This window comes from Salmo salar, chromosome 04 (assembly GCF_965601325.2).
Source record: "Salmo salar chromosome 04, fSalSal1, whole genome shotgun sequence".
NCBI lineage: Eukaryota > Metazoa > Chordata > Actinopteri > Salmoniformes > Salmonidae > Salmo > Salmo salar.
Genome location: NC_138294.1, coordinates 45,458,645 through 45,472,130, shown reverse-complemented (window position 1 = coordinate 45,472,130; position 13,486 = coordinate 45,458,645). Strand labels below are relative to the sequence as shown.

Sequence of the window (13,486 nt, the reverse complement as noted above, 5' to 3'; positions counted from 1 at the left end):
TCCCCATGTCCCACTATCCATCTCCACAAGCCACACATTGAACACCACCCACCAGCAAACACTTGCTCCAGCATACATTCACTACAAATATTTACTGGTTCACATAGATTCATCAAGTAGCACCACAAATACATGGAGCAGATAGACTGACCTTTGTTGTTGTAAACATCAAGGTAGTTTGGCGCTGAGAAGATGGTGATTAGGGAGGGGAAGCCGGTGGTTTGGCTCTTCCGGTACATCCGGTAGCTATAGGACACCACAGAGAGAGTGGGAGGTGTTTCCAGGTTAATAATCTGGATGAATCATCAATTGTATAAAAGCTACTGAAACGTGTGTGTGTGTGTGTGTGTGAGAGAGAAAGAGAGAGTGTGTGGGTACATACCCAGCATCTTGTGCTTCATGTGCTCGGATGACTGATAATAAGTTATTGTTCTGTAGGAACTCGCATACAGCTGGATAACTGCAAGGCAGAAAAGAGAGAGATAGAGGGTTTAGGGGATGTCATATATACATTCACACATATCACAGTGCAACACAGCCTGACCTATGGAATCGAAAACAGCGCGCCGAATGCAGAAGTATTGTGTAACAGAGCATACACATTACATTCAACTGAACACAAACATGATTTTCTGCATATTACATTCACGAAACAGAGCATGAGCGAGCATGACGCCCCTGGTCCAGCCACAGAGTAGAACATTGACATTGTCCTAAAACAAAACAGAGCAGAGCATCAGCAGTCATCAGTGTGCTGTTATCAGATCACTGCTCAGCATGATGCAAGACGTAACAGCCCATCCCAGCCCAGCACATGGCTCACAGGTCACCCAAAGCAACTTAATGCCACTCACTGGGCCTTAAAGAACACAACAAATCATCATGTCAACTCTCATTTGACGGCTAACTGGCTGTCAGTTCTACCCGACAGGAAGTGTGAGGATTAGGACATTTTCCCCATCCTTTAGGCATACTGTTAACGAGACGGCCTGCTTGACAGCATTGGTCCTCCGCCTCTCTCCCTCTTCACAGATCACTCCTTCCCTTGTAGCTCTCCCTCGCTCCAGTTTGGGCTGGAGGAGTGAGTTGTCATAGCAACAGCTCATTGCAGAGCCCCAGGGGGATTGTGGGATAGACGGCAGTGTTGAGTTGATACTGGCCACTTCTTTTATTCCACGCTCGACTCCGCCTCACCCACGGTGCATTTCAACCGCCTGGTTTGGAGTAGGAGATCCCTGCGTACTTGTCTACTCCCCCTCTCATCTCCTCTACATTCCTCTCCTTTAACCTCACAACCCCCACAAGCAGTATTTAATATATCCACCCCCCCCCCCCTCTGTATCTCACTCCATCCTGCTGATCCAGACAGACAGAGATGCTGATACAGATTCAGCTCGATTCCATTTAATTCCTGAAGCTCCAGTTTTACCTCTCAGTCTACGAGCTTAACAGACGTTAAGAAGCCAAGATGTGTACATGGTTAATAATCAGTGTGTAGGCTTCAGGTAAAATCTATGTCAATCAATTTCCCAAGACGGCATTGTTTTTCCCCTCTCACACCAACGTTTCATGCCTCCAGTTGCAGACACAAAAACGGAGCATGCGATGCGTTTCTTCTGCAGGCATATTCACAGGGATCAACGAAGGTGCCAATTTTGAAAAAAGCATGTCTTTGAAACAGCAGTGGTTGATGTTAGCAGGGCAAGATTAATGTAGGGGCTTACTGGGGCTGATTAAGGAACGAGATTATACATATATACACACACATATATATATATATATATATACACACACGATATTATATACAGTGCAATCAGAAAGTACTCAGACCCCTTGGCTTTTTCCACATTTTGTTACGTTACAGCCTTAATTCTAAAATGTATCAAATGTATTTTTCCTTCATCAATCTACACAATACCCCATAATGACAAAGCGAAAACCGGTTTACCTTTTGCAGATTTCAAAACACAAATCAGGAAAAACGTACAGTTTGGAAAGCAAATGCCTACTGCTGAAAAGAGAAGACTAATCTGTCTGTAGAACCAATATAACTTTTTTTCTAGCCAACAGCAACGCTGTTTTTCAAAGTAGCTCATCTTGAGATAGGCCATTGCCACAACGAGCACATAGGGCCATCACCGTGAGTAGCCTATATCTTCATCATTAGGTTTCTTTTTTTAACTGTATTTATTTAACTAGGCAAGTCAGTTAAGAACACATATCTTATTTACAATGATGGCCAAACCCGGACGACGCTGGGCCAATTGTGCGCTGCCCTATGGGACTCCCAATCAAGGCCGGATATGATACAGCCTGGATTCGAACCAAGGTCTGAGATGCAGTGCCTTAGACCGCTACGCCACTTGGGAGTCAGTGTACAACTGGAATTTTGATTTAGTAGCCAATATATACTGCATATACAGTATATATATTGGCTCTTAATAATGTACATTCTGTGTGTCGCTTCATTGGCCTGGGCTATTGTTTGTTAAATTCAAGACCAGATTGATCTCAGTCTGTCAGTGTCAGTGTAGCCAGTCATTTCGGTCATTTGTGTGGTATTAGAAAAGATTCCGCTAATGTCTTCTGTCATGTACATTACTTAGAACTGCATAAAATGCATTTATAAAAAAGGCAGATTTTTTTTTTTTTGGGGGGGGGGGGATCCTAAATATGCCTCTGCTCAACTGTAACCTATCCGTGTCATGGCAGGTAGCCTAGTGGGTTGGGCGTTGGGCCAGCGTTGGGCCAGTAACCGAAAGGTTGCCAGATTGAATCCCTGAGCTGACAAGGTGAAAAATCTGTTGTTCTCTACCCCTGAACAAGGCAGTGTTCATAGGCTGTCATTGTAAGTAAGAATTTGTTCTTAACTGACTTGCCTAGTTAAATAAAATAAAAAAGGTCTGTGTCAGATTTGGCTCCTGAGGCATTTCTCTGGACCACCGTAGTGTTGAAACCTTCAGGTGCTGAAGCCGTCGGGTTACAGAGTGACGGATGAGAAGCACTACTGAACTGTTCCCCTGAAGACACTACCGTAACTCCTCACTGACAAACCAGACCATAGGTCTTTCACCTCATCATATCAAAACAAGCACAGTCCACCACCTAACAACAAGGATGTCGGGTGGGACAACATACAGTGTTATGTGGCTGTTTGATAGTTCCCTTAATGTATTGCTGTGGTCAGTCAGAATGATACAGTCCACAAAAGGACACAAAGCCTTTACAACATGGATATATAAGCCAGCTGAGATCCACCAATAACACCAGGGATCCCAGATGCCCCCCATCAAACTGACAGACCAACGACCTGAGGTGTGCACTTGTTTCTGTGTAAAAAAAAAAAAGCCTCTAATGAGGATGTGTTCCCCTACCACAGCCATGTATTGTACCAAAATCTCCATCCATCCCATCCTACCACCACCATCCCCTCTACCCCTCCCTACAGCCACGCCCCATCTAAGTTATCATCGGCGTGTGAAATATTTAAGTGTTCAAAGACTTTGGGCAGGAAAGAAAAGAAACGAATAACGGCCGTGCTCTGAGCACCTACTGAGAGCCTACTGAATGCAGCCCCTATAGATCTGAGACTTTCCGCCCAAATACCCTCGGCACCTAGAATGTAGGTCAGTGCAGCGGCTGCATCTCACACAGACATGACAAATAACGGCACACACTATGGCTGACAGGATACAGAACCACGGCAACACAGATGCACATCGGGACTGCGTACGAGCTGTATTTCCCTGTGTGTGTACAATTTTAAGATAGGATTCGTGCTGTTTGGTTTGGAGGTAATTGTTCGGTCGACAGACCCAGAGTGGGATAATAAAAACATGGTGTTGAGGTGGAGCGAGCGAGCGAGAGAGAGAGCTGACCTGTAGAAGTACGAGCAGCCTCGGACTGTGTTATGGCTGAAGTACTCCTGGGTTTTCTCGTTGCCAAAGTCCTCCAGAGGGTCAGACCACAGTAGGTCACACATTGGCCCAAACGCTGGAGGCTCCTTGAACCGGTCTATCTACAGCAGAGAGAAACATACTGAATTCAAACACAAGCAAATACGCAAATATTCAAACTCAAAAACAACACTCTTGTACGCACACAGGTACTCACGCATGCACTCACACACAAAATGCACAAGTGCTGTACTGAAGTATGCAAAGACGTGAAACACAGTTCATTTGATTTTCCTATGCATGGCTTGTCAGTGCCATGGTGGTAGGTCAATACCTTCTTTATGTCATCTAAGTTGTGTATTTCTGGTGAGAGTCCTCCATGGACACACAGAAACTGCTGGTTCATGAGGGCAGCCAGGGGAAGGCAGTCAAAAGCGTCCATGCATGAGTCATACACCTGCTCCGAGTACTTGATTTTACCTGTCCACCACAGAGAGCGACAGACAGAGACAACTGGATCAGTGCAATTATACAGACAGGGACCTCAGGGACCACACAAGTCATCCATCAAGGTGGAATCCTGATGTGAGATATGGGCTAATAACTTTGACTGTTACATAAGCTGTCCATTGACATTAATGCACGATTCATGCTTAAGAGAGATTTCAGCCTGGAATAGATAGTCCGAGTAAGAGCAAACACAATATCTCACAGTCAAAAGCATTTACGTTTTAGTCATTTAGCAGGCACTCTTAGCCAGAGCAATTTACAGTAGTGAGTGCATACATTTTTGTACGTTTTCTCGTAATAACATCCAACCATCCTCTCTCAAGAAGATATACTGTATTGTGTGATCCGACTGAGCAGAGAAGAACAAGATGAGTCCCGTCATGCACTTCTCCATGGATGTTAGAGACCCAGAGAACTATAAAAATAAAGAGTCGCACACGTCATATATAAACTCCCAGTAATTTATTGGGTAAATCACCTAAGACCCAGAGAACACCTCTCTACCTTCTGTCGTATTCCTTCCCAGCTAAGGGATCTCGGATATTCATCACAACACCTTCTCACACTTCTCCCCAGGCTCGCCCGATTTCATCTTTGTTTGTGTGTGTGTCTGTGTCTGTATGCCATGGCAGTCTTTTTTCATTAACTCCTAATCCCCAACCTTTCACAGCATTGGTAACCATGGTGATGTGCCACCGGAGAAGATACGGAAATAGGTTCCAGGTCTACCTGTACTTGTAGCCTCCTGCCTGCTTCTCCTCATGGGATACCTCCGCTCGAACCATCCATCCACTACTTCTCTCTAATGTTGCACGCATTCATTTTCAAGAATCCTTTCATAGCCTCTCAAGGCACAATGCACGAGATGACAGAGAAATAGAACATCTCTGGAGAGTACTCACATTCTTGTTTGAAGGTGAAGTATTCTGTCAAATGTCTACATTCGTGGTTTCCTCGCAGTAAATATAGCGTCTTTGGGTAGAGGATTTTCAGCGACCAAAGGTACAAAACACACTGTCAAGAGAGTAGATAAAGGGTTATTAGATCAGTTTACATACACACAAAAAAACAATGATATAATACACTGTTCGGGACCTAAGAAAAAAGGCCTGCAATAGGCTGCAGCTTGACGATAACAACATCAGCGTTACATAACTTGGCATTGGATATAAAATCAGACTGTACCACGATCAATGACTGCCTTGAGCTCAAACCAGAAAAGGCTTAAAAATTGACCTTTATTTGAAATATATAAAACGCAACAATTTCAACAATTTTACTGAGTTACAGTTCATATAAGTAAATCAGTCAATTGAAATAAATTCATTAGGCCCTAATCTATTGATTTCACATGACTGTGCAGGGGCGCAGCCATGTGTGGGCCTGGGAGGGCATCGGTCCACCCACTTGGAGCCAGGCCAACCCACTGGGGAGCCAGGCCTAGCCAATCAAAATGAGTTTTCCCCCACAAAAGAGCTTATTACAGACAGAAATACTCCTCAGTTTTATCGGCTGTCTGGTCTCAGACTATCCCCCTAATTGAAGAAGCCGGATGTGGAGGTCCTGGGCTGCTGTAGTTACACATGAACTGTGGTTGTGAGGCCGGTTTGGCGTACTGCCAAATTCTCTAAAATGATGTTGGAGGCGGCTTATGGTAGATTAATGAACATTCAATTCTCTGCCAACAACTCTGACATTCCTGCAGTCAGCACGCCAATTGCACGCTCCCTCAAAACATCTGTGGCATTGTGTGACAAAACTGCACATTTTAGAGTGGCCTTTTATTGTCCCCAGCACAAGGTGCACCTGTGTAATGATCATGCTGTTTCATCAGCTTCTTGATATGCCACACCTTTCAGGTGGATGGATTATCTTGGCAAAGGAGAAATGCTCACTAACAGCGATGTAAACAAACTTGTGCACAACATTTTAGAGAAATACGTTTTCTGTGCATATGGAACATTTCTGGGATGTTTTATTTCAGTTCATGAAACATGGGACCAACACTTTACATGTTAGGTTTATATTTTTGTTCAGTATATATCAGATGAGGACCCCCAGCCATTGATTTGCTGACAGCTGATAAAGATAGTGTGCTAATCATGAGAATTGGTGGAGCCAGTCTGTTTGCGGAAAATCAACCCCTCAGGCCAGCGGGTGAGCCTTCCTTTATGCAAATGCAACTTGTCAGCATCGATTGCATGTGATTGGATGATTCCTCCTTCCTCCTCACGGAAGATTCCGGGGGAAGCTGGCCGCGTGACAGCGAGTGCAGAGCTGGTGTTTTTGCGGTGCTTCAGTGCACTATAGCTCCTCCACTATAGCAACGTAGGGATGCGGCACAGCACACGGAGAGGCACAGGGAGGGAGGCAGCAGGACAGAGATGCCAATCGTCTCTCATTCCATGTGGAAACGGCAGGAATGCCTCCCAGCCTAAAGGTCTCTTACCTCGATACTGAAGTATCCCCGGTCCACATAGTCTCCCAGGAAGAGGTAACGCGTCGTGGCCGGCGAGCCACCCACCTCAAACAGCTTCATAAGGTCAAAGAACTGCCCATGGATGTCCCCGCACACTGCAAAACATCAAATCCCACAGCATGAGAAAAGACGAGCTCATTATTACTGGATCTGTTAGCACTACATACAGTACACAGCGGGCGTTTTATATACAGTTGAAGTCGGGAAGTTTACATACACTTAGGTTGGAGTCATTAAAACTTGTTTTTCAACCACTCCACAAATTTGTTGTTAACAAACTATATTTTTGGCAAGTCAGTTAGGACATGACACAAGTAATTTTTCCAACAATTGTTTACAGACAGATTATTTCACTTATAATTCACTGTATCACAATTCCAGTGGGTCAGAAGTTTACATACACTAAGTTGACTGTGCCTTAAACAGCTTGGAAAATTCCAGAAAATTATGTCATGGCTTTAGAAGGTTCTGATAAATGATGTCAATTAGCCTGAGTGAATTGGAGGTGTACTTGTGGATGTATTTCAAGGCCTACCTTCAAACTCAGTGCTTCTTTGCTTGACATCATGGGAAAATCTATAGAAATCAGCCAAGACCTCAGAAAAAAAATTGTAGACCTCCACAAGTCTGGTTCATCCTTGGGAGCAATTTCCAAACGCCTGAAGGTACCACGTTCATCTGTACAAACAATAGTACACAAGTATAAACACGATGGGACCACACAGCTGTCATACCGCTCAGGAAGGAGACGCGTTATGTCTCCTAGAGATGAACGTGCTTTGGTGCGAAAAGTGCAAATCAATCCTAGAACAACAGCAACGGACCTTGTGAAGACGCTGGAGGAAACAGTATCTATATCCACAGTAAAACGAGTCCTATATCGACATAACCTGAAAGGCCGCTCAACAAGGAAGAAGCCAATGCTCCAAAACCGCCATAAAAACGCCAGACTACAGTTTGCAACAGCACATGGGGACAAAGATCGTACTTTTTGGAGAAATGTCCTCTGGTCTGATGAAACAAAAATTGAACTGTTTGGCCATAATGACCATCGTTATGTTTGGAGGAAAAGGGGGGATGCTTGCAAGCCGAAGAACACCATCTGAACCGTGAAGCACGGGGGTGGCAGCATCATGTTGTGGGGGTGCTTTGCTGCAGGAGGGACTGTTGCACTTCACAAAATAGATGGCATCATGAGGCAGGAACATTTTGTGGATATATTGAAACATCTCAAGACATCAGTCAGGAAGTTAAAGCTTAGTCGCAAATGAGTCTTCCAAATGGACAATGACCCCAAGCATACTTCCAAAGTTGTGGCAAAATGGCTTAAGGACAACAAAATCAAGTTATTGGAGTGGCCATCACAAAGCCCTGACCTCAATCCCATAGAAAATTTGTAGGCAGAACTGAAAAAGCGTGTGCGAGCAAGGAGGCCTACAAACCTGACTCAGTTACACCAGCTCTGTCAGGAGGAATGGGCCAAAATTCACCTAACTTATTGTGGGAGCTTGTGGAAGGCTACCCGAAATGTTTGACCCAAGTTAAACAATTTAAAGACAATGCTACCAAATACTAATTGAGTGTATGTAAACTTCTGATCCACTGGGAATGTGATGAAAGAAATAAAATCCGAAATAAATCTCTACTATTATTCTGACATTTCACATTCTTAAAATAAAGTGGTGATCCTAACTGACCTAAGACAGGGAATTCTTACTAGGATTAAATGTCAGGAATTGTGAAAAACTGAGTTGAAATGTATTTGGCTAAGGTGTATGTAAACTTCCGACTTCAATTGTATGATAAAGTGTGTGTGTGTGAGTGCGTCTGCATTCTTGTAAGTCTGCGTGTGTGGTACTGAGAAAGAGAGTGCCTGTGTGATGCATGCTTTTCCTGTGTAAATTAGACAGTAGAAGATTCATGCTGTTTCTCAGCTCAGTGGTTTTCTCAGAGAGTGTGTGAGAGAGAGAGGGTGAGAGAGAGAGATGAGAGAAGTTGCAAACTCCTGTTGTCATGGTGATATGATTTTTATGAGAATAAATAATGAAATAAATGTTTTTATTTATCTCGCCCTCGCGCGGTGTTGGCATGGAGATGCTGCCTGGGTGTTTGCCCCCAGAGGCCTCTCTCTTTCTACCCCCAGTAGGAGGTGGGTGTGGCTCAGGGACCCTGGGCCTGGGGGAGGGAGCCTGGGAGGCTGGGACTCTGGGAGGCTGGGACTCTGGCTGGCTGGCTGGCTCCAATCCCCTGGAGACAATAACAACTGGACTCTGGGTGCTCAACACTGTGGGTTTACAGCCTAAACCTGCATCTCATTTCGTCATCTTTCCCCGTCTCCTCTTTCATCATCACCACTCTCTCGCTCCCACTCACCCTCCCTCTCCTCCTGTCTGCCTCGGTCTCCCTCTATCAGCTCCACTGTGGCCTTTTGTCCACTCAAAGCTCAGAGCAACACGAGTGGGAGCCTCTGCTTGTGTGAGTAAAGCAATCAACACACGCACACATGCTTGCACGCACACGCAAAAAATAGCATATGCACACCGCACATATAGTAGTACATGAATGCATAAATACACACACACACACAAACGTAAGACTAAGCACAGACATTCAAAAACAGTGCTAGCAACAGCAAGAATACAGTCATCTTACATAGAGCTCCACACTTGCAACGCTATTCTTAAGAATGTCTTTGCACTGATACACACATCATCATCCATATTTCATGCTCAATAAATAAAGCATATGACCCTCATGTTTGTGGCGCTTGCTCACCAGAGGGTCGAAGGACTACCCCTGTACTGTAACTAAGGTATCCTGTCTCCATTTACCATCTCCCACCAATCAATCAACCAATCAATCACTCAGTGCCAGGGGAGGAGCCATCTGTACAATGGGCTGTGTCTATTCATCATGTTCACAACTCCTAGTATACCTTGGTAACACATGCTGCACAATGGCAACCGATGCCTTTTTCAGAGCAGGAATTAAATGAAAATGGGTACTAATACCAAATGAAATAACTCTAATTAGAAGAACCTATGGCCCCTAATGTCGGTGACACACGGTGTGCCTATTTTTAACTAAATTATAGCACACGAACAAGGACAGGCAGGCACCTCCGTACAAATAGATTTCTAATCTCAATGTAATCACCTGTATAAACACAGGATAAATTGGCAGTTATCTGACAAAGCAAATGGGTCGGGACTCACATTACAGCCCAGTCTAAGTGAACACTAGCTGCGGATGTAATATGGTAAACTGGGAGTTCCTCTGTCCTCTACTGCCTTACTCCAGCCTTCCTCTCCCTCCATGGCCTTAGTATGGCAGGGGGTTCAGACATGGGGGAAGAGTAGAAAAGGCTGATGTGTACAGAAGAGAACCTCGTCTCTCTCTCTCTGAGGAAGTATCATGTAAGTTAGTCTGCATCTAGCATCCCATGAATACTGGTCTTAATGACAGAGGCAAGACTAAATCCGATAACAGTGTGTATATGAATGAACCAGCAATGTCCAATGAGTGAGTATGTTTTTGCTGTGCTGTTGTATTTGCAGGTTTGTGTATACGTGCGTGCGTGCGACTCGTGCATATGGGAGTGTTTGTACAGTAAGCGACTGTGTGCTGGTTGTTTGTGTGCACGTGTTGTGAGTTGGTATAACCCTATCTGTTCATAATGACTTGGTAAGATAAGCCAAAATGAAGACGAATAAAGTATGTGTGAAAATCGTCTATTATTAATGTCAAGACCGTATCAAATAAACAAGAAGCTTTGAGAATGCTTATGGTAAATAGGTCTACCTGCTATGTGATAAGACGTAATGGTAAATAGGTCTACCTGCTATGTGATTAGACGTAATGGTAAATAGGTCTACCTGCTATGTGATTAGACGTAATGGTAAATAGGTCTACCTGCTATGTGATTAGACGTAATGGTAAATAGGTCTACCTGCTATGTGATTAGACGTAATGGTAAATAGGTCTACCTGCTATGTGATTAGACGTAATGGCAGTCGTGTAAAGTACTTAAGTAAAAATGATTTAAAGTGCTACTTAAGTCGTTTTTGGGGGTATCTGTACTTTACTATTTATATTTTTTTACTACTTTTACTCTGCTACATTTCTAAAGAAAATAATGTACTTTCTTCTCGATACATTTTCCCTGACATCCAAAAGTACTCCTTACATTTTGAATGCTTAACAGGACAGGAAAATTGTTTAATTCACGCACTTAAAGAGAAAATCCGTGGTCATCCCTACTGCATCTGATCTGACAGACTCACTAAACACAAATGCTTTGTTTTGTAAATTATGACTGAGTGTTGGAGTGTGCCCTTGGCTAGCCGTAAATTAAAAAAAACAAGAAAATTGTGCCGTCTGGTTTGCTTAATATAAGGAATTTGAAATTATATATACTTTTAAAAAAGGTGCCTAGTGTTTTGAAAGGGTATCTTAGTCCGTTTGAACCACCTGGGTGCTCCAGCAGCCAAGCAGATTTCACTGGGATGTGCTCATGCTCAGTGGTGTGGATGTGTCTGGACTGTCGGGCTGTTCAGCTCTACCATCGCTGTGGGCTGGGTGGAGTCACTGTACAAGAGAATGAACACTTACGAATATAACTATTATTCCCAGAAGGAGGGAACGGAGTATAACAGACTATTGGGAATCAACGACCAATCATATTTCACCTGAAGAAAACTGAAATCACGCCCAACGGACCAATGGATGCTGAGCCCGCCCTCGGAAGCCCCGGCTTCCTGGCTATAATACTGGGGCTGCCGTTAATTTCCTCAATTCAGTGAGCTCAAATATGTGGGACCAAAATATGTTATACCTCGTTTCCTCCTTCAGGGAACAGTAATTATATTCATAACCGTACGTTCCCTTTCAGTCGGTCACTCGGAATAACATACTAAGGGACATACAATCACGCCCCAAGCTGGCTCAGATGTTACCAAACTAGGAGGCCCATGGCAGCCCAAGCACACACACGTTTCACCGACTCCAAAAAGGGGTTACAGAAGCCACCCTTTTCCCTAATATTTACCGGAGAAGCCTGAACTGTCAGAGCCCGATGAGGACTGAACTGTCAGAGCCCGATGAGGACTGAACTGTCAGAGCCTCATATAGGGAACCAGAACCTGCTGCAACTTGGCTATGTGTACTGACACGCTGCCACTACAGCCTAAGTCCACAGACCCCACGGTTCCAAGAACAATACTTACCTTGAGCCTGAAATGTCAGAATTCGTGCAAGGAATCACAAGTCCTAAAAAACCAGAACACCTGTCGTGACTCGGTACGCGCACACGTGCTCTGCATAGCATAGACCAGAGTCGATGAACCACGGCAGCCCGAGGCTCAAGCCCACAGGAAACCTGCAGTAATTTGTGTACTCGCGCACTGCCACGGCAGCTCAAGGCGCAAGCCCAAAGGAAACTGTGGTAACCCTGATAATGCGCACTTTACACGCTGCCGCTCCCACAGGCAGCCCAAGGCTCAAACACATAGGGAACTGTGGTAACACGGATAAATGCACAACCTGCACGCTTCCTAATACCCACTCCCGAACCCAGCCATAAGAACACTAGGAGCAGTTACATCCTAGTGATAAAACCTCACAAAAGGTATGTGGGGGACCCCAACTTACTGCAGCACAGGTATCACCAATCGTCATGCTCCTGAACAATGCCCAAGAAGCTGCCACAACCCTAGTGGAGTGAGTATGCATATCGCTAGGCAACCATTATCCTTTGGTGTCATACGCCAGGGACATAGCCTCCACAATGCAATGAGAAAGATGTGGCTTAGAAAGTGCCCTACCCCGAGCTGGATTAGAAAAAAAATTACAAAAGCTGCTCACAATGCAGATATCCTTGGTCCTATCCGTATACACTATATATACAAAAGTTTGTAGACACCCCGTCAAATTAGTGGATTTGGCTATTTCAGTCACACCCATTGCTGACAGGTGTATACAGCCATGCAATCTCCATAGACAAACATTGGCAGTAGAATGACCTTACTGAAGAGCTCAGTAACTTTCAACGTGGCACAGTTATAAGATGCCACCTTTCCAACAAGTCAGTTCGTCAAATTTCTGCCCTGCTAGAGCTACCCCGGGCAACTGTAAGTGCTGTTATTGTGAAGTGGAAACGTCTAGGAGCAACAATGGTTCAGCCGCATAGTGGTAGGCAACACAAGCTCACAGAACCGGACCGATGAGTGCTCAAGCGCGTAGAGCCTAAAAATTGTCTGTTCTCGGTTGCAACACTCACTACCGAGTTCCAAGCTGCCTCTGGAAGCAATGTCAGCACAAGAACTGTTCGTCGGGAGCTTTATGAAATGGGTTTCCATGGCCGAGCAGCCGCACACAAGCCTAAGATCACCATGTGCACTGCCAAGCGTCGGCAGGAGTGGTGTAAAGTTCGCTGCCATTGGAGTCTGGATCTGTAGAAACGCATTCTCTGGAGTGATGAATCACGCTTCACCACCTGGCAGTCCGACAGATGAATCTGGGTTTGGTGGATGCCAGGAGAACGCTACCTGCCCGAATGCATAGTAGCAATTGTCAAGTTCGTTGGAGGAGGAATAATGGTCTG

The 13,486-nt window shown here is 44.7% G+C and overlaps 1 protein-coding gene across 2 annotated transcripts in view; it reads right to left on the bottom strand.

The window, feature by feature from the left end:
* The window catches only part of LOC106603034 (protein phosphatase 3 catalytic subunit alpha), a 54,135-nt gene that overhangs the window by 8,368 nt on the left and 32,281 nt on the right, over positions 1–13,486 (bottom strand). For both annotated transcript variants that reach the window (XM_014196149.3, XM_014196148.3), the window contains exons 3-8: positions 6,856–6,980; positions 5,309–5,420; positions 4,231–4,376; positions 3,879–4,018; positions 383–460; positions 152–246 (exon numbers count right to left, since the gene is read on the bottom strand). In XM_014196149.3, the coding sequence (XP_014051624.1) occupies positions 152–246; positions 383–460; positions 3,879–4,018; positions 4,231–4,376; positions 5,309–5,420; positions 6,856–6,980 (696 nt within the window). The remainder of the gene's footprint in view (positions 1–151; positions 247–382; positions 461–3,878; positions 4,019–4,230; positions 4,377–5,308; positions 5,421–6,855; positions 6,981–13,486) is intronic.